The sequence below is a fragment of the Hemiscyllium ocellatum genome, chromosome 4, assembly GCF_020745735.1.
Source record: "Hemiscyllium ocellatum isolate sHemOce1 chromosome 4, sHemOce1.pat.X.cur, whole genome shotgun sequence".
NCBI lineage: Eukaryota > Metazoa > Chordata > Chondrichthyes > Orectolobiformes > Hemiscylliidae > Hemiscyllium > Hemiscyllium ocellatum.
In genome coordinates this window covers 126,683,693-126,705,948 of record NC_083404.1, presented here as the reverse complement: position 1 = coordinate 126,705,948, position 22,256 = coordinate 126,683,693, and the positions used below count along the sequence as shown (strand labels likewise).

Sequence of the window (22,256 nt, the reverse complement as noted above, 5' to 3'; positions counted from 1 at the left end):
TCTGCTTTCTCTCCACAAGTGTTGCCAGACCTGCTGAGTTTCTCCAACAATTCTGTTTTTGTTACTTCTTCATAAATACCCAGTGAGTAAAAATGACCTGAAACTTAGTACCACCAGTGCAGTGGAAGCAAAGATCAAACATTTCAAAAAGAATTTGGATAGCTGCCTGGGAATGTACATTTGTAGGGATATTGAGACAAGGAGGGGGGAACTGGACAAGGGTCTCTTTGCACAGTGAATGTCACATTGGCAAAACGCAACATAAAGCAAAGACAAACCGAATAACTACACAGAGGCAATTAAAGCAGTCCGTCTTTTTCGCAAACAGAGACATTTTGCAGTGACTTCACTACGTAACCTCATTGGAAATACAGGGACCTGTCAGAAACCCTCTCACGGCTCATGTTGTACCCTGAGCTCCCTCAGTGCGGATTAGTTCCCTGCGCTCTCAGCAAAGTAGCCCGAATGATTTTTAATTCGTCCTGATTTTGCATGATCGAGATCTGTGGAGTTCTACTTTTAGCAGCTCAACTGCCATGTCGGACTGGCAGCAAGTTTCTGAGCTGGTACCGGAGCAAAAGGGGAAGTTTGTGTTAAAAACACTCTGCGTCCCCTGCGCTCCGGGAATTGTATCAAATTGTCTTAAAAGTGATGGTTTATATTAGTTGAAATAATGAAGGGGGTAAGGCAAACTGCTGCCATGCTGCAGGAACAGTGGATGTGGAATTCCTCCTTGGAGACAGCATTCCAACAAATCGCCCGAGAGCAGACGCTGCAATTGTAGGATGGGGGCCAACGGAGAGAGAGAAACTTCAGTGTCTGGAAGAATCCAGTCTCCAACAAAACAAAAACGGCCGTGGATAGACTCGAAGCAGCGAGGAACGGCAGAGATGTCGACACCGCCAAACAGCAACACGCACACAGACAGAAACCCGTCTGTATCCCAGCAGCAAGACACCACCAAGGGAAGTAACGGGAATCTTTTTAAAAAAAAACTTCTTTTGTTTTAAAAGAGTACACAGAACTCAAACGGGAAACAAATTCGGTCCATCTTACTCACCCCAAGGAGACAGACTTTCAATTCTCGAATAGCCATCATCAGTTGAAGGGTTGTGTCATGCTATTTGCAGGCTGGGTTGACCCAGTTCGCTGTTCACACGTTACCTCCTATAACCCTACAGGCAGCCAGCAGCTCCCCTCAGAGTGAACGGAAACTTCTGCAATTACTCTCAGCTCTGGATCATCACGTGACACTGAGGCTTCTTCCACAGCCCTGCTCAGAGTCCTCTCCCAAATTCACTTAAAAATCCCTCATTCCGCTTACAGCACAGCGACCTTGCTCCACTTCACATAGAGCAGAGTATGATCCCTTCACATCGAGTATCTTCCCTGTACTGCACTAAAAGAGCATTCTTATTAACGTATTAGTAGGTTAACCATTTCCAGTTTTCTTTCTAGTTATTGAAATAAATTATTTTATCGAAATCCTTTATATAAGAAAATAATTCAAAAATTCCAAACATAGTAAGAATATAACTAAAGTTTACTCTCACGTTATTCATAGGGAACATTGCCCAATCATCAGGAATTACCTCTTCGGCAACAACAACTTATATTTAGATCAGATCGACATAAAATTGACTCCTGGGCATTTCGAGTACTATCAAACAAAACTTGACACCAAGCCCACGTGGGGAAATCTTGGAATAAATGAGGAAAAGTCCAGTCAAATGGAAAGGAGTTATTTAACAAAAGAGACAAAGAATTTCATGGACGGAATTCCAAAACTTTTGGATTGAAGCTGCTAATTGGATGCTCACCAGTGTTGGAAATTAAAAATCACACAACACCAAGTTATAGTCCAACAGATTTAATTCGAAGCACTAGCCTTTGGAGCGCTGCTCCCATAGCCACCTGACAAAGGAACGGCGCTCCAAAAGCTACTGCTCCTGATTAAACCTGTTGGACTATAACCTGGTGCTTGTGTGATTTTTAACTTTATCCACCCCAGTCCAACACCGACATCTCCACATCATGGCTACCAGTGTTAGAGTAATGGAAATATGCATAGGAGGCTGATTTGGAGGAGCTCATAAATCCAAGAAGTAAATAGTCCTGAAGGAGGTTATCAAGATCAGAAGTGATGAGACAAGGAAGGAATTAGAAAAAATAGAAAAGAAGGCAATTTTAAAGTCAGGCTGTTATGGAGCAGGAGTCCACATCGGTCAATGAACCCAAAGGTATGGATAAAAGTGACTCATTGTGAATTTAGATGAAGGCATCAGGATTTTAGACATGGTCAAGTCCATGGTGTTTTGGGTGTGGAAGACCAACTGGGAGAAAGTGAGGACTGCAGATGCTGGAGATCAGAGCTGAAAAATGTGTTGCTGGAAAAGCGCAGCAGGTCAGGCAGCATCCATAGAACAGGAGAATCGATGTTTCGGGCATAAGCCCTGAAGAAGGATGCTCCTTGGATGCTGCCTGACCTGCTGCGCAAGACCAACTGGGATCCTGTTGGAATAGTCAAAACTGAAGGTAACAATGAAAGAAAGTTTCAGCAGCAGGTGGACAATCTGTAGGTAGATGTGAGTGGTTTTGATGATAGGGAAGAAATGGGATCAGAAGATTAGCACAGGATCCAGTGGGTCACCAAGGTAGCAAAGGGTTTGATTCTTTCTCTGTCAGTGGTTCAGGAATGACAGAGTTGTCAGAGTCTGTAGTCAGTGGTTTTGGTCTTTACAGTGTTCAATTAAATCAGGGCTGATTTGTACTTCAACTTTATTATTCACTCTTGTGCTATCACTAAAAAAGCCAATTTCAACTTCAGTCACACCAATCATCTCTACATCTGTCTGTTTTGTCTGCAGCTAAAACCCTTGTTCATATTGGTACATTTAAACATAATAATTTCAACACACTCCTAGCAGACCTCCCAAACTCTGCCCTCCGTCAGTGTGTGTGATTCATTTTGATAGAAGGGAACAAGGAGAAATGAGGTGCACAATTGTAAAGGAGATGCAGAGGGAGCTGGGAGTTTCTGTGCACAAATCAATGAAGGGGGCAGGGAAATTAGGAAGAGTCTAGGGTATATCCTTAGAAAAAGAGGGTGTTGATTTAAGACTGAGGTGAGGAGGAATTTATTCTCTCAGTGGGTTGTGAGATTTTGGAACTTCTTGCCACAGAGAGTTATGGGGTAAGAGTGCTTGTGTATATTTATGTTAGAGATTATTAGAGTCTTAATCAGTTGGGGCATCAAGAATTATGGGGAAAATGCAAGGAAGTGGACATGAGGAATCATGATCCTATTGAATGACAGAATAGACTTGAGGGGCCTATTGCTTTTTCTGAAAATCATATAATTTGTTCAATTCTGACAATTTATGGTTAATCAAAAGAAACTTATCTTTTAACTTTAAAGTGTGCTGTCCATCAAATAATTAAATAAACCATTTCTATCTGAATTGGGTAGCTTGGCTTTTCTCATTCTTTTCAAATTCTTGTCCAATTTGAACAAGAATTATTTCTTCTGGTACTCTAAATCCCTTTGCAATAAAGGCTAGCATGCCATCTGCTTTCCTAATTTGTTGGCAGTAGAACTTTGTGCATTTTTTGTGTAAGCATTCCTAAGTCTCTTTGTTAAAAATTACACAACACCAGGTTATAGTCCAACAAGTTTAATGGGAAGCACTAGCTTTCAGAGCGCTGCTCCATCTTCAGGTGGTTGTGGTTTGTGTGACTTTTAACTTTGTACACCTAGTTCAACACCGGCTGCTCCAAATCATAAGTCTCTCTGAACATCAACATTTCTAACTTACATATCCTTTAGAAACAGTCTGCTCTTCAATATTTATAATGAAGGTGAATCATCTCACACTATACTGCATCCACCACCTTGCAACCTAACCTGTATTGACCTTTTTGCAACTTTTTTGGGCAGAATCTTCCCAGCCATTGAACAGTTGGGAAAGTTGGGAAAATCAGGTGCAATTGGCAGGACAGAGATTCTGGTATTGACAGCAATAATTCTCCAACCAAACAAGCAGATTACTGTTCTGAACAACGAGATAAGCATTTTGCTAGTGAGTGGTGAGAAGCATATTTACATACATTAGCATATTACTATTATCTACTCTTGCTTTATTAAAAGCAATTTCCTATTTATCTAGTTGCTGGATAGAAACAAGATAGTAACAATTCCCAACATGAAAATCAGGTACCAGTCTCCATCTTTCACACTGAGAACCAATATCTCAGGCTATGCTGATAGGCAGCGACCCCATTCACGTTCATTGGCACCCAACCATTACTCACACACAACTGTTGGGAGATTCAAAACATGTTGATCACTTAGGCTTCCAATTCCATAATCAGCTGTCATGTATGGACTTTGGAGATCTAGGTAGTAGAAACATTCATGAGAGGGAATGAAGCATTGGGCATATACCAGCCTCACTGCACCCTCATAGCACATCTCTGGTCCACATACAACGTGGTTATACACTTCACTTTAGAACAGCCTGGCAGCTTTGTAATGCATCACTGGGATAGTGCTCTGGGAATCAAACCCTACTATTCGCAGAGGTAGCATAAAAGTTAAAGATTTTAACAAGTATGCAGAATCCTCCAATTTATCTGACTTTCATACCCAGGTTGATAGAAATCATGGACCAATTTGTTATATTTAACAGAAATTAATATTTATGACAAGTAAATAGAATTTAGCTCCAAGTACACAAAACATTCGAACTTCGAGCAAGAGTAGGCAAATCATTTCCTTGAGCCCAATCCACCATTGAATATCATTATGACTGATCTCATCTCGGTTTCAATTCCACTTTCCTGCCCACTCCCCTTAACCCTTTAACCTGTTACTAAGTAAAAAGCTGCCTCCTTAAATTTGCTCAGTGGCCCATCACCCACCATACTCTGGGGTAATGAATTTCACAGATTTATGACCCCTTGAGAAAACTATTTCCTCTTCATCTGTTTTAAATCTTCCACCCCTTAGCCGAAAATTATGATATCTTGTTCCAGATTGCCCCACAAGGAGAACCATCTGCTCCACATCAATTCCCTTCAGCATCTTATATTCCTCAATTGGATTTCCTCTCATTCTCCTGAACTCTAACAGGTATTGGCCTAAACTGTTCAATCTCTTTCTCTCTCATAAGACAAGTCTTCCATTTCTGGAACTAATCTAGTGAACCTTCTCTAAGCTGCCTTGAATGCAATTACATCCTTCCTCAAGTAAGAGGACTAAAACTATACACAGTACTCCAGGTGTGGTCTCACTAATGTCTTGTACAGTCGCAGAAACACATCCATACTTTTATACTCCATTTCTTTAGCAAGAAATGCTAAAATTCCATGTGCTTTCCTTATTAATTGCTGGACCTGCATAAAAGCTTTCTATAATTCATGCATGCCGATCCCTTTGCACTGAAGCATTTTGAAATTTCAATACTTTTAGACAATGAGTTGCCTTTTTATTCTTTCAAACCAAAACAGATAACCTCACACTTAGTCACTTTAAATTCAATCTGTGAAATTTTGGCCCCTTCACCTATCTATCCATATCCATTTGTAAACTTCTTAATTCTTCTTTGCAAATTACTTTTCCACCTATTTTAATATCATCAGCTACAAGCTATTAGCTATTAGTATATAATTCTACTAGCTAGAATTCTAATCCCTTTCAAAACTTCCCATCTACACACACATACTGATAGACACAGACAGAGAGAAAAATAGATGTTATGGGTTGTTGGAAAGATTGGGAGGGCAGTTCAATGGACTTTGTTCACAAGGTTTGACGAGATGATTCTTCAGTTGATCAGAATGCTGTATCTCGTCCTCCTCCTCCTCTTGCAGAAGATACAGAGTGACTGCTTCACACTTATAAACGTCTCTGACTTAGTAATTAAAAGTCACAGATACAGCAACTGCTGAAAGAAATAAAAGCTGATTTTCTTCTAATAGGGAGCTATTAGCTTCTCACTATTCCGTTCACAGTCCCAAGCTTTTCAGCTACTTGGGAATCAGTTGTTGATGACAAAGAAGAAGACTTTTGGCATTGATAATTGATCAACAGACCAATCAGTTACTTGTTACCATCTGCATCTACATTTGTACAAAGCCTTTGGTTCCAGTTTGTTTGCAAAACATTCCACTGCTGCTTGAATCAGTAACTGTACAAAAAGTACTTACAATGAGTGTCATGTTACTTGCTTTCAAAAAGTGCAGTAATCCCTGAACAATCCTTGCTTTTTTCCCCATCAGTTACAAACAAAAATACATTGACCTTGACCTTCTGCTTATATTACAGGCTGTTCCTCCAGACTATGGAAACAGCACTGCCCTGGATAACAATATTGGATCAGTGAAGCAGTATCTGGTGGTATGGTTCCTTCTGCCAGTCCTGAGGGAAGATGGCTGTTCTCCTCTGCACCCCTGTCCAACAGTATCTGTTGCCCATTTCCTTTTGTTTCATATCTCTATGGCAGTTCAGATAAACTGTGCAGAGCAACTCCACACTAACAGTGCTTCACCTGCTGTGTGGCTTTGCTTTAAAGATGACATGAGCAGCAGGAATGCTGAGAGATATTTAAGGTTATTTGAAAGACCAAATGCATTTGGGATTGACAACATGAATTGAATTACATGAAGCACAATTTGTACATTATCACCCTCAATCATCATAAAATACCTACAGTGTGGAAGCAAGCCATTCAGTCCACACTGATCCTCTGAAGAGCTTCCCATTCCCTACCTTAGCCATGTAACCCTGTGTTTCTCATGGTTGATCTACCTAGCCTGCCCATCTCTGGGCACTAGGGGAAATTGAGCACGGCCAATCCATCTAAGCTGCAAATCTTTGGACCATTGGAGGAAACTGGAGCACCGTGTAGACACAGAGAGATCGTACAAACCTCACACAGTCATCTAAGGCTGGAATTGAACCCAGGTCTCTAGCACTGTGAGGCAGCAGTACTAATCACTGAACCACCGTGACAGTCAACAACAGGCAAGAATTAGTAGTAGGAGTTAGTCATTCACACTAAATGGGGTATCAAATGCAACAGTCCAAAGATGTGCAGGTCAGGTGGATTGGCCATGCTAAATTGCCCATAGTGCTAGGTGCATTATAGGTGCATTAGTTAGAGGGAAATGGGTCTGGGTGGGTTACTCTTCGGAGGGCTGGTGTGGACTTGTTGGGCTGAAGGGCCTGTTTACACACTGTAGGGAATCTAAACAAAAAGCTGCCACCTGCAAACTGGCTAGATAAAACTTTATTCCTTCAAACTGAAATGAACGGTCCCTCCATACTGCCCCTGCCAAAAACTCCCAGGATGGATAGCATGGGTTAGATACAGAGTAAAGCTTCCTCTACTCTTTTGAACTAAAAGTAAAGCTCCCTCTCTTTCTTTCTAAACAGCCCCTGATGGGACACTGTAACAAAACTAAAGTTATCAGGACCGGCATGGTGGCTCAGTGGTTAGCAATGCTGCCTCACAGTGCCAGGGATCTGGATTTGATTGCACTGTCAGATGACTGTCTGTGTGGAGTTTGCACATTCTCCCCATGTCTGGGTGGGTTTCCTCCGGGTGCCCTGGTTTCCTCCCACAATCCAAGGATGTGCAGGTTAGGTGAATTGGCCATGGGAAATTGCCATAGTGTTTAGAGATGTGTAGGTTAGGTGCATTAGTCGGGGTAAATTTAGAGTAATGGGGTAAGGAAATGAGTTTAGGTGGGTTACTCTTCAGAGGGTGTGTATGGACTTATTGGGCCAAAGGGCCTGTTTTTACATTGTAGGGATTCTATGAAGTTAGCAGAAACTCTATTCTTTCCAATTGATCAAACAGCAAAACATATTCCAGCTCATTGCTGACAGGGGAATTGAGGATGCCCATGAGTGGGATAATGGTGAAAAGAGACATGCAATTCAGGATGGTTCAAAGTACTACCACCTTTCATCCATTTCCTACCTCCTCCACCACCACCACCACTTCTGGCAGCACTGCTTGTGATCACGAGCACAGGATCAGGTGGATTGGCTTTTCATGGATATCTACCAGCTTCAAAACCCAGCTGACATTGGTTAAGAGCATCTCAGCTGTCAAAGCATTCCAGATAACATGCAAAAGCAACTTGCCTCAACTTCTGCTGGGTTGCAACTTATAGAATTGTGAGGGAGAGGAAGAACAAAAGTATGCAGTTGCATCAGACAACATATTTACATGGGTGTGTTACATTACAAAATGTAATATCAGTAGGTTTCTACGGTTTTCTGAACTACCAATTATTTCTTTCCACTACATTCCAACCTTATCACATGAGTTCACAGACAGAAGGAAATGTCTTGTGTCGAAGTCAAAATGCTGAGCTTGTGGATAGTCCAAACACTGGAAGAGAAGAGGCTGAACAAGCAGCAAAGAAAACAATGGAGTTACCAGAGGCAGGATGAAGAAGAAAGAATGAAACCAAACATCCATTCTCCAGAAGATGGCAATGGGTTTGAGGATGTTATCGGCATAGGAATCATAAAATTTCATGAAATGTCTGAATATGACAAATCACAGAGACAAGAAATTCATATACACATTCGGATCAGGAATGGGTGAGCAGTAAGCACATACTCACCAGTCTGAACCCGAAGCTTGGTATCAGCGCTCAGAGAGATGAAAGACTTAACAGCAATCTAGGTTTGTTCAATATATTGCATCGGTGTATGACACTGTGATCTTTTGCTCTAAATTCTGTGTCCTAGGATCCTACTCCACTAGCTACCTGACGAAGGAACAACACTCCAAAAGCTAATACTTCCAAATATACCTGTTGGACTATAACCTGGTGTTGTGTGGTATTTAACTTTGTCCACCCAAGTCCAACACCAGCTTCCCCATATCAAGCATATTGAAGAGAGACTATGTGCTGTACAAAGGTGACATCCAAGAGGGAGATTCTGAGCCTAACATCAAATGTTTAGCAGCATGTGTTTCAAAAAGTACTTGATATAGAAAAGTGTGATGACGCTGAATTAAGATGGCAAAGCAGTGGACTGCAGCTGCAAACTTAACATCATATCCCAGTCAGAAAATCATTTATTGGAGATGAATCACAAACTGAAAGAAATGCTGAAGCATTTACCAGAGGAAATGCAAATTGTGAAAAAGACAAGTAGAGCAAGCCCAGAAAAAAGTTGAATTTCTGGTGGATGAAAGTTGCATAGGAGGTGTGTAAGAGAAAGGTAAGCTGCAAAATCATAAGACAGAGCCTGAGGAGAAGTGCTGTCAGGGCGAGTACTGACTGTACATGACTGCTTCAGTTCAGAAGAAGAGGCACCGCTTTGTACTGTTGAAGCAACAGCAATTTTGCAGGGAAAAGTGAGGACCTGAATGTTATTTAAATCAAGAAAAGACTACAAAAAGCTACTGCACAGATTTCAAAGTCTTTGTGTATAAATCATAGAAAGCTAGCATACAAGTTCACCAGATTATTTCAAAGAGAATGCAGTATAAAAATAGGAAAGTCTGGCTAAAACTGTACAAGACCACAGCTGGTTTATTATGAATAATGTGAACAATTTTAGATCGTTTATCCAAGAAAAGATATTGGAGATTGTCCAGTGGAGATTCACTAGGCTGATAGCAGATTTGGAGAGACTGTTTTATGAGGAGAGGTTGAGTAGGTTGGGCCTGAACTCTTTGGAGATGAGAGACAATCTTATTGAAGCATACAAAAGTCTTGGGAGCTTGATTGGATAAGTGGACAAAGTTTGTTTACCTTTATGGGAGAGTCTTGGTACAGAAGGAATAATCTCACAATAAGAGAATGCCCGTTTAGAACAAAATTGAAGAGGATTTTGTTTATCAGGGGATATTGAATCTTTACCAATAGATCTTTAGAGTGTGGGTTACTGAGCATAACAAGACTGAGATTTTCATTCATAAAGGAATCGAGGGTTGGGGGTAATGGCAGGAAAATGGAATTGAGGATTATAAAATCAGCCATGATCTCGCTGAATGGCAGAGAAGTCTCAATGAGCCAATTGGTCTACTTCTGTTCCTGCTTCCTATGGATATGCACCCAATGTGTGGATTCAACCAACTGCATCTCCAGGCTGTTTATTTTTTCTTTTAGTGCTCACTCACTTTGAGTCTTTCTGGATAAGTTCCAAAGGCTATAGCAATATCTCTGTAATTAAGTAACCAATGCATTAAAATTGATTACCTGTCTTCTCCACTAAATGCACTGTCAATTAACTACAGAAGATAGCTGGTAGCAACACTGTGATTTTTAAAAATTCACTCTTGGTTCATAATCATCATTTGCTGGCCAACATTTATTGCCCATCACGAGTTGCCCTTGAGAAAGTGGTGTTGAGCTGTCTTCTGAACTGCAACATTGTAGGCAGACCCACAATGCCCTTAAGGAAGAAATTCCATGATTTTGACCCAGTGACACTAAAAGTAAGGTGATATATTTCCAAGTCAGGATGGTGAGTGGCTTGGAGAGGGGCTTGCATTTGATGGTGCTCCTTTGTATCTGCTGCCCTTGTCCTTCCAGATGGAAATAGTTATGGTTTTGGAAGGTGGTGACTAAGGATCTTTGGTGAATTTCTGCAGTGCATCTTCTGCTGCTACTGAGCGTCGGTAATGGAGGTAATGCTTGTTGGTGTGGTTCCAATCAAGTGGGCTGCCTGTTCTGGATGGTGTCAAACCACTTGGACTGTTGTTGGAGCTGTACCCATCCAGGCAAGTGGACAGAATTTGGGGACTCAGGAGGTGAGTTACTCACTGCAGTATCCCTAGCCTCTAACCTGCTCTTGTATCATGAGTCCAGTTGAATTTCTTGTCAATGGTAACCCCATGGACGTTAATCATGGCGGAATTCAGTATCAGCATCATGGGTAGGCTATCACTGACCAGAAATTCATCTGAACTGGAATACCTGCGATTTTAACATCCTAGACTGCTCCCATATCATGCACTCCTCCATGCCATTATTTCCATGAGAGCAAAGGAAGCTGTTAGGTGATTCAATGACAAATTTATGAGAATCAGGAAGGACTTTGGAAATGGTTAAAAATAAAAAGACTGTTCCCTTTGGCTGTGAGTCAACAATGAGGGATCAGCATTTTAAAACTGACAATAATTGTCAGTAAGATACGTTACATGATACAGAAAGTTATTTGAGCATTGGATGTTCAAAAGCAGTTGGTGCAGGAATATATTTTCAGGCAAATTGGATGACCGTTCAAAGCCAAGGGAGATATAGATTACAGCAAGTGTACTGGGCGGCGAGATTAATTTTGATTTACTCTAGTAAGTCACTCGGATAGAGATGTTGACTTGGTAATGGCTTCCTAAGTGCTATCATTATCTTACTTATCACCCCATTTCACATCCTCTGAAGGCCCAGAGTAGGCATCACAAACAATTAACTGCTCTTTCAGTTGTTGTTGTAGAGGTGGCATGGCAGCTCAGTGGTTAGTACTGCTGCCTGACTGTGCCAGGGACCCAGGTTTGATTCCAGCCTTAGGTGACTGTGTGGATTTTGCACACTTTCCCTGTGTTTGCGTGGGTTTCCTCCCACAGTTCAAACATGTGTATGCTAAATTGCCCATAGTGTTCAGGGATGTGTAGGTTAGGTGCATTAGTCGGGGTAAATGTAGAGTAATAGGGTTGTGGAATGGGTTTGGCTGGGATACTCTTTGGAGGGCTGGTATGGACTTGTTGGGCTGAAGAGCCACTGTAGGGATTCTATGATAGTGGTCTGGTCTATTGAGCATGGCAAGATCAGATTGCAGACAGGGCAAATGATCAGCTAATCTGCATATGTTTGTTGTGCTGTTGTTTTATTGTTTTCTTGTTGTTAGAAGAGAAGCTAAAAGAAATTTGATAATATTACCATATGACCATAAGATCATAAGATGTAGGAGCAGAAGTAGGCCATTCAGCCCATTGAGCTGCTCCATAATTCAGTGAGATCATGGCTGATCTGATAATCCTTGACTCTACTTTCCTGCCTTTTACCCAGAATCCTTGATTCACTTAAAGACTAAAAATCTGTCTATATCAGCCTTGAATATGATTAATTTCTTTTTAGTTTAACAAATATTTATTAGGCAATTTAAGTTAAAGTGCATAATCTTCAGCAAATGTAAACATTTGTCACTAATCCTCAGTTTTGTATTAAACAATTTATACAAAGTGTTGAAACATGTTTCAAAATTTATGGTATCAAAAATATGCTGTTGTATTAATTGCATCGATGTGTCATCAATACACTGGAGAGTTGCCTTTAATAATAAATTGTTGCTCAGATTTCTTTAAATCCTCAATGGCACTTCATTCTCCATGCTGTTAATCAAGTCCAGATTCTTGCACTTTGCACTAATTTTAGTCAAGGTCTGCAAAACATTGTGGTCTCTAAACCTCAATCTGCAATTGTTTCACTTGATTCATCTGACCACAGTTATCTGCATTGCCTCTCTGCATACCAATATCCATTACAGTGTCTAGTCTGAAATATCCTGCATACAAGGTATGGCAATGGTGGTCGCAACATCTGTCCAAGTAAACTCAGAACATGCTTGATGACCCAATTTAAACAGTCCTCTATAGTAATGAATTCCACAGATACACTCTGAAAGAAGAAATTCCTCCCCATCACAATCTGAAATCTCTGTCTCATTTCTAGGATTATGCCCTCTGGTTGGAGACTCTCACTCAAGAGGAAATATGAGAGCTGTATCTATCCTTCTAATCACCCTAAGAATCTTACATGTTTCAATAAGGTCACTCATCGTTCTTCTAAACTCCACAATGATTATAGGAGCAACCTACTCAACCTCTGCTCATAAAACAATCCCTCCGCACCTGGTATTAGCTTATGATTTGGGGATGCCGGTGATGGACTAAGGTGTACAAAGTTAAAGGTCACACAACACCAGGTTATAGTCCAACAGGTTTATATGGAAGCACTAGCTTTTGGAGCCCTGCTCCTTCATCAGGTGGTTGGTGGAGTGTATGTGGAGGTAGTGAACCTTCTCTGAACTACCTCCAATGCTAGTATATCTTAGTGTCGATAGCATCTATTTTATAAGAAATGTGAAATAATTGTTTAAAACAGTCCAGCGTTACAGCAAAGGCAGACTGACAGTTTTAGTGACTTTTTTGCATCTGTTGAACAATGAGTTGAGAACTTTGCACTTTTTGTTTAGTAATGTCACATATAAAAATGCTTCATACTAAGTTATTTTGTAAATTATATATTTCAAATGCATTTAAGTAAGTGTGGCTATATTTCAGTGTATACACATGCTTGTTCTTTGCCAGTGGCATTTCACTGATCATATGTTTCTTCAATCTTGTGGCTTTATCATTCAACAATAATTTCCTGACTGCAAGCTAAAATTTTCAGTTTGATAAAAAGTGATTAACATTGCATGGCAAGTGAAATTGTAGCAGATTCTCTGCATATTATAATTACTCAAAGAAGCAAATGAAGAAGTCACTTCTGGTAAAGTTAGCCATGTCATTACCAGGCTAAATTAAGCATGAGGTTTCCCGCCATTGAGAAGAAGCCTCACTTAAAACTAAACCAGTGGTTGACAGGGAATATTTTGACTATTGACTATGTTCAGGGCAGAAACAGAATAACACAGAGCAGTGGATAAAACAAGGAATTGTTCATGTAACTGCCAGCCTAAAATATTGGTTAGATGCAAAAAAAACTGGAGGTGCTGGAATCCAAAGTAGACGAAACATTGACTTCTCCAGCTCTTGATGCTGCCTGGCTTGCGATGTTCATCCAACCTCCTTCTTGTCTAGCCTAAAATATTGGTCAGCATGTAATTTAACTGTCAAAGCTGTGTTCTTACCTGACATTTGTGCCCATTCACTTTTCAGTGAGTCCTAGTTAACAACAGTACCAGTTAGCTACATCCATTTATTGCATTTATCCATTGTGTGTGATCTAAACCAATGATTCCCAAACCTTTCAGGATCAAGACACAGTATCAAGGAGACAAACAATTCTAAGGCACATCCACGTTTTTGAGTGGAATTCATTGCTCATAAATGTCACATTTACTTGCATTTACTATGATATAATGGGAATGAAGACACCAGGTGATTAGTGAACTTGTAGAAGACACTTGTTAGACCTGCAATGAAATATTGTGTACATTGTGAGCACCAATTATAGGAAAGCTGTGAATGTAGAAGTGATTTGCAAGAATGGTTCCAGGGTGAGAGACTTCAGTTACGATAACAGATTGAAGAGGTTGGGACTCTTGTCCTTGGAGAGATGAAGACTAAGAGGAAATTTGGTAGAGGTTTTCGAAATCACAAGCAGACTAGACAGATAGGAAGAAGTTGTTCCAACTGATAAATCAACAAGAGTGTGGCAACATAGATTAAAAGTGACTAACAAAAGAAGCAAGAGTGATGTTAGAAATAATGATTTTCAGTAAGCAAGAAAAGTGAATGCACTGGCAGCACATTGGCTCAGTGGTTAGCACAGCTGCCTCACAGCGCTAGGGACAGGGGTTCAATTCCACCCTCGGAAAACTGTCTGTGTGGGTTTCTTCTGAATGCTCCATTTCCTCCCAGGGTCGAAAGATGTGCAGGTTAGGTGAATTGCCGGGGATGTGCATGCTATGTGAGTTAGTCTGGGAAATGCAGGGTTACAGGGATAGGGTCTGGGTGGGCTGCTCTTTGGAGGGTCTGAATGGACTCGATGGGCCAAATGGCCTGCTTCCACACTTTGAGGATTCTATGAATCTACTACCTGGATGTGTGGTGGAGGCAAGTTCAATTGAGTTTTCAAGAGAGCATTGGATGTTTATTTGAATGGAAATTGGGCGCAGGGACAAAAAGGAAGAGATCGACACTCGGTAATGATGCTCATTTGAAGAGTTGGTGCAAGCTAAATGGCTTTCTTCTCCTCTGGAAAACAATTCTGTCACTCTGTGATCTTTGAGCCTGCTTTTATCACTTTCAAATGACATTAGTTTCCTCTTTATGCATGCACTGTCTTTGTGGGACCTGGAGATAATATTTGAACTATTTGCAGCCCTGTAACAATGCTCACAATATTAATGTGAGCTGTAACTAGCTGCTAAAGTGCAATGAACTTGCCAACTGTAAGAGTCTTCTAGTTAGAACAGGAAGTAATTCTTCTCTACCAACCTAGACTAAGCAAACCCGGGAGTTTCCTAGACTGAAAGAAGCTCGTTCCAGCCACCTTCACCGTGAGAAGTATTCTGACAGTAAGGTGAGCTACCTTGTCCATACAACACAGCAGCACTGTGCAGTTGATTCGACTGCTTGTACAGGACATGGTGAGCAGAGGCATGACACCTTTGACAGGTTGAAATCTGCCATTTCTCATCATCTTGCTCTCACAGAGTTAGCTCAGCAGTTAGGTCTGCTGCCTCGCAGCTCCTGGCACCCAAGTTCGATTCCAGCCTTGGGTGACTGTCTGTGTGAAGTTTGCTCATTAGATTAGATTAGATTAGATTACTTACAGTGTGGAAACAGGCCCTTCGGCCCAACACCGACCCGCCAAAGCGCAACCCACCCATACCCCTACATTTACCCCTTACCTAACACTACGGGCAATTTAGCATGGCCAATTCACCTTACCTGCACATCTTTGGATTGTGGGAGGAAACCGGAGCACCCGGAGGAAACCCACGCAGACACAGGGAGAATGTGCAAACTCCACACAGTCAGTCGCCTGATGTGGGAATTGAACCCGGGTCTCTGGCGCCGTGAGGCTGCAGTGCTAACCATTCTCCTCATATCTGCCTGTGTTTCTAACATGTGCTACGGTTTCCTCTCACAGTCCAAAGATATGCAGGTTAGGTGGAATGGACATGCTAAATGTGGGTTATGGGGATGAGGTGAGTCTGGATAGGATGCTCTTCGAATGGGCTGAATGGCTTCTTTCTGTACTGTAGGGATTCTATGACACTTAGGATGTACAGATTTAGATTAGATTACTTACAGTGTGGAAACAGCCCTTCGGCCAACAAGTCACCCAGTTCACCTAACCTGCACATCTTTGGACTGTGGGAGGAAACTGGAGCGCCCAGAAGAAACCCACACAGACACGGGGAGAATGTGCAAACCCCACACAGTCAGTCGCCTGAGGCAGGAATTGAACCAAGGTCTCTGGTGCTGTGAGGCAGCAGTGCTAACCACTGTGCCACCCACCTTTATAAATTTACAGGAACATTAAGATTAGATGAGTTACAGCGTGGAAACAGGCCCTTCGGCCCAACACGTCCATACCAACCCTCTGAAGAGCAACCCACCCAGACCCCTTCACCTAACACTACAGGCAATTTAGCATGGCCAATTCACCTAACCTGCACATTTTTGGACTGTGGGAGAAAACCCACGCAGACACAGGGAGAATGTGCAAACTCCACACAGACAGTTGCCTGAGGTGGCACTGTGAGGCAGCAGTGCTAACCACTGTGCCACCGTGCCGCCCGTGACTGGTATTGCAGGACGCACCAGCAAATAGCATTGAAGCTGCTGCAAGAGCACTATGTTCAGGGACAGGTACCTCTGAGGAAATAAAGCCTGGGACAGATCAGCCATGATCTATGATTATAAATATGGAAAAAGCTCTGAAATTGAAGTTCTAAACTGGAATAAGGCCGATTTTAACGAGATAGTGTTTGATATGGGCAGAGTGGAGTGGAATCAGATACTTTTAGTGAAATCTGTGTCAGAGTGTGGAACACATTCTAGAAGGAAATAGGAAGAGTATGGAGCCAATATGTACCAACAAAGATAAAGACTGAGAAAAGGTCTGTGGTAAGTACTGAGGGGTCAAAGCAGCAGAAGCCCCAGAAGAGGGAAACTTAAAAAGGAAATTAGGAGTGCAAAAAGGGGGCATGAAAAAATAATGGCAGGTAATGCAAGGGAAAGTCCCAAGTTATTTTACAAGGATATTAAAGATTAAAGAATAACTAGGAAAGGACATTTGGTCATTTGTGTGGAGCCAATGAACATAGGTTAAGTTCCAAATGAATATCCTGTGTCAGTGTTTATAAGTAAAATGACAGATGGCATTTAATCAGACAAATATAAGGTGCTACATTTTAGAAGATCAAACGTAGGAGGGATGTATTCAGTAAATGTCAGAACTTTTAGAAGCGTGAGCATACAGAGGGATCTAAGCACACAGCTCCACAGTTCCCTGAAAGTGGCAACACAAATAGATAAGATGGTCAAGAAGGGATGGCATGCTTGCCTTTATTGATCAGGGCTCAGAGTACTGTATAAAACATGTCATTTTACAGTTGTATAGAACTTTAGTTAGACTACATTAGGAATACTGCATGTTGTTCTGGTTGCCATATGACCAGAAGGATGTGGAGGGTTTGGACAGGGGACAGAAAGGGTTTACCAGGATGTTGTCTGCATTGGAGGGTTTTAGTTATGAGAAGAGATTGAACAAACTTGGTTTGTTTCCACTTGAATGTCAAAGTAGGGGCAACCTGACAGAGGTTTACAATATTATGAGAGACATGAATAGTTGGGGTCTTTTTGCTGAGGCAGTAATGTCAATTACTAGTGGATATAGGTTTAAGGTAAAAGGGGGTAAGTTTAAAGGATATCTGAGAGGCAAGCTTTTTACACAGAGGGTAGTAAGTGCCTGGAATTTGCTCCCAGATAGAATCACAATTTTTAAGAGGCAGCTTGACATATCCGGAATGTTTAGATTCCCTATAGTGTGGAAACAGGCCATTTGCCCCAACAAGTCCACACCGGCCCTCTAAAGAGTAACCAGCCCTGACCCATTTCCCTCTGACTAATGTACCTAACGCTATGGGCAATTCACCTGAACTGCACATCTTTGGAATGTGGGAGGAAACCCACACAGACACAGGGAGAATGTGCAAACTCCACACAGACAGGTCCCCGAGGCTGGAATCAAACCCTGTTGCCCGGCATTGTGAGGCAACAGTGCTAACCACTGAGCCACCATACCACCTGAAAAGGTAGGGAATAAAGGGATGTAGACCACTTAGCTGCAAAAGGTTTCTAATGCCAAAAAGGCATTATGTGTTGGCGCAGTCTTGATGGGCAAAGGGCCTGTTCTTGTGCTGTACAGTTTAAGTGAGCAGCATAATGTAGCTATAGAAATCAGGGAGACAGACTGTGATAATAAATTAATTAATTTAGACAGTGGGGAGATTCTGAGTGGTCTGGCAGGCTTTAAAGGGAATAAAACTCCACGATCAGATAAAATATATCCTAGGCTGTGGAGTGAGGCAAGGGAAGAGTTATCGGGAAAACTGGCAATGATTTTCAATTCCTCTCTAGCCACAGAGAGGTGCTGCAGAGCTGGAGGACAACTGTTGTGGAACCATTATTCAAGAAGGGAGTGAGGGGTAAACCAGGAGACTATAGGCCAATCAATCTAACCTCAGTACTGGGGAAACTATTGAGTTTTTCAAAGAGATAACCACATATGTGGGTGAGGGCAATGCTTTTGATGTCGTCTAATGTGGACATCAGCAAGTCTTTTAATAAGAACACACATGAGAGATTGATCGCAATAGTAAGACTCCATGGGATTCAAGGAAATTTGGCCAATTGGAATCAGATTTAGCTGAGCGGCAGGAAGCAGAGGGTAATGATCAAAGGGACTGGAAGCAGGCATCAATTTTTGGGGCTCTTGTTGTTTGTAGTGTATATAAATGATTTAGCTTTGAATATAGGAGGGTTGATCAGTATGTTTGCAAATGATATGAAAATTGGTGGAGTGGTAAATAGTGAGGAGGATAGCCTTAGATTACAGAAGGATATAGATGAGCTGGTGCCAAATGGAATTCAATGTGGATAACTGTGAAGTGATGCTCTTGGGCAGGATAAATAAGGGAAGCCATGACGAATGGTGGACCCTGAGAAGCACCAAGCATCAAAGTGGCCTTGGTGTGCATGTCCTTTCAAGTATCAGGATGGATGGATAAAGTGGTGAAAAAGGAAAATGTGATACTTGTGTTTATTTGCTGAGGCATAGAGTTAAAGAGCAGGGAGGTTATGCTGGTACTTTATAAAGCATTGGTTAAGCTGCAGTTGGAGTATTGTGTGCAGTTCTGGAACCGACATTAAAAGAAGGAGGTGATAGCACTGGAGAGAATACAGAGAAGATTTAGTAGGATGTTGCCTGGAAGAGAGAGTTTTAGTTCCAAAGGGAGATAAGATACTGGAGTTGTTTTCCTTAGAGCAGAGAAAATTGAAGAGGCACATAATTGAGATGCGTAAAATTATGAGGAGCATAGACAGGGTAGACGGAAAGGAAACATTTTCCTTCATGGAGGGTTCGATGAACAGGGAGCATATGTATGGGGTAGGATTTTTAGAGGGGATGTGAGGAAATGTTTTTCTTTCACTGAGAGGATGGTGGGAATCTGGAGCTCACTTCCTGTAAGTGAGATAAAGGCAGAAACCTTCATAACATTGAAAAGATTTTTAGATGTACAAGAAATACAATGTTATGGGCTCAGTGCTAGAAAATGAAATTAGAATAGTTAAGTAGTTGTTTTTGAACAGTGCATACTTGATGGGCAGAAGGGCCTTTTTCTGTGCTGTGGATCTCTATATATATCTTACTGAATGGTGGGACAGGAATAAGGGGCTGAATAGCCTATTCTTTCTTATGTTCCTCTATAGTTTGGATTTGTCCTGGTACAGGGCAATTTTCATATTGCTGGATGATACCAGGATTATAGGTGGCATGGTGGCTCAGTGGTTAGCACTGCTGCCTCACAGTGCCAGAGACCTGGGTTCGATTTCCACCTTGGGCAACTGTCTGTGTGGAGTTTGCACATTCCCTTTGTGTCAATATGCATTTTGTCTGGGTGCTCCCATTTCCTTCTACATTCTAAAAGATGTGCAGGCCAGGTGGATTGGCCATGCTAAATTGCCCATAGTCAGGGGAAGTGTGGACTTGTTGGACCTAAGGGCCTGTTTCCACAATGTAGGGACTCTAACCTAATCTAATTATAATTGTACAGGAACAGCTCAGCTGCAGGCATAGCAAGTATGGAACATATGTCTTCAGTAATATTGTCAGAATGTCGTCAGGACCCAGAGCCTTCCCAGTACTCTGTGTTTCTTGATTACATGTCGAGTGAATTAAATCAGAAGTAGGCTGGTATCTGTGATACTAAGACCTCTGGAGGGGGTCATCAACTCAGACACTCGAAGCTGAAGATTTCAGTCATCAAGATAATTAACTGGAATACCATTTCAAAAGGCAAAAAAACCAACATTTGTCCTGCATGAGAGGTCGATGCTGAAGAGAGGAGAGTGGTCTACAAAACTGAAGACAACCATTCACTGGGTCATTAAGCATAGCAATGCTGTAACCAATCACAGTCATAAAATCATAAAGAATCATAGAGATGTACAGGAAGGAAACAGACTCTTCAGTTCAAGTCGTCCATGCCGATTAGGTATCCTAAATTAATCTAGTCCCATTTGCCAGCACTTGACCCATATCCCTCTAAACGCTTCATATTCATATACCCATCCAGATACCTTTTAAATGTTGTAATTGTATCAGCCTCTGCCACTTTCTTTGACAGCTCATTCCATAAACGTACCACCTTCTGTGTGAAACAATTGCCCCTTAGGTCCCTTTTAAATCTTTCCTATCTCACCTAAACCTGTTCCCTCTAGTTTTGGATTCCCCCACCCCAGGGAAAAGACTTTGTCTATTTATCGTATCCATGCTCCTCATGATTTTATAAACCACTATAAGGTCACCCCTCAGGCTTCGATGCTCCAAGGAAAAACAGCCCTAGTCTATTCAGCTTCTTCCTGTAGCTTAAACCCCCCAATTCTGGCAACATCCTTTTAAATCTTTTCTTAACTCTTTCAAGTGGGCGGCACGGTGGCGCAGTGGTTAGCACTGCTGCCTCACAGCGCCTGAGACCCGGGTTCAATTCCTGACTCAGGCGACTGACTGTGTGGAGTTTGCACGTTCTCCCTGTGTCAGCGTGGGTTTCCTCCGGGTGCTCTGGTTTCCTCCCACAGTCCAAAGATGTGCGGGTCAGGTGAATTGGCCATGCTAAATTGCCCGTAGTGTTAGGTAAGGGGTAAATGTAGGGGTATGGGTGGGTTTCGCTTCAGCGGGTCGGTGTGGACTTGTTGGGCCGAAGGGCCTGTTTCCACACTGTAAGTCTAATCTAATCTAATCTAAAGTTTCACAACACCCTTCCTATAGGAGGGAGACCAGAATTACACACAATATTCCAAACGTGGCCTAACCAACATTCTGTACAGCTGCAACATGACCTCCCAACTCCTATACTCAATGCTCTGACCAATAAAGGCAAGCATACCAAACACCTCCTTCACTATCCTATCTACCTGATGAAGGGCTTTTGCCCAAAACATCGATTTCGCTGCTCGTTGGATGCTGCCTGAACTGCTGTGCTCTTCCAGCACCACTGATCCAGAATCTGGTTTCCAGCATCTGCAGTCATTGTTTTTACTCCGTTTTTAAGTCAACCTGCTTGGTTTAAAATAACTGTCAATCATTATTAGTTAGTGCATTTGGCATTGCAATGCCTCTGCCAATCAGAATCTACTTGCCAGCTAATCAACACTCTCCTGGTTATGCAGTATAAATGTTGGTTTATCTTGCAATTGTCCTGTTAAATGCTAGACTAAAAGCTTTGACAAAATACATCTTCTTTCAGAAATATGATTAGAATTTTAAACATTGAATTCCTGCACAGATGGTTTTTAAAAAAGTCTTGATTGACTTTAATAAGCAAAAGCTGGAAATAATCGCTCAATATTAGATAGTGCGTGTTTCCTTAGCAAACATTTTTGGACTGTGTCAAAATGCAGCCGAGCACTTCACTTCTGAAATCTGATATATAGTGCTGCAGTGCTCGAATTGACAAGTTGCCAATCTTGGCAATAGGACAAGGGAGGAGTTAAACCAAGAACACAAACTTCCTTCGAGGGCTGGAAAATTGGCTGATTCAGAGCTTGTTTTGGCAGAAATGCTTTGTGCTTACAATTAGAATGTGGCTCATTCAGATCTAAACAGAAGGAGGAAAAACAGCAAAATAAAAGTGCCTACGTATACATTCCAGCTGGTTTTCAACTCATTGTCCCTCTCACTTCATTTTCCTCTTTTTTCCTGAAGGCAGTGACTCGCAGCAGGGTTTAGTTCAATCAGCATCTCCAGTCCTTGTTATGCCA

The 22,256-nt window shown here is 41.8% G+C and overlaps 1 protein-coding gene across 1 annotated transcript in view; it reads right to left on the bottom strand.

Annotated features, from left to right (window-relative positions):
* Positions 1-1,203, bottom strand: part of rab31 (RAB31, member RAS oncogene family) — an 87,958-nt gene extending 86,755 nt beyond the window's left edge. The window contains exon 1 of the mRNA XM_060823853.1: positions 1,061-1,203. Coding sequence (XP_060679836.1) covers positions 1,061-1,099 — 39 coding nt within the window. The 5' untranslated portion in view covers positions 1,100-1,203. The remainder of the gene's footprint in view (positions 1-1,060) is intronic.
* Positions 1,204-22,256: the final 21,053 nt, after the last annotated feature.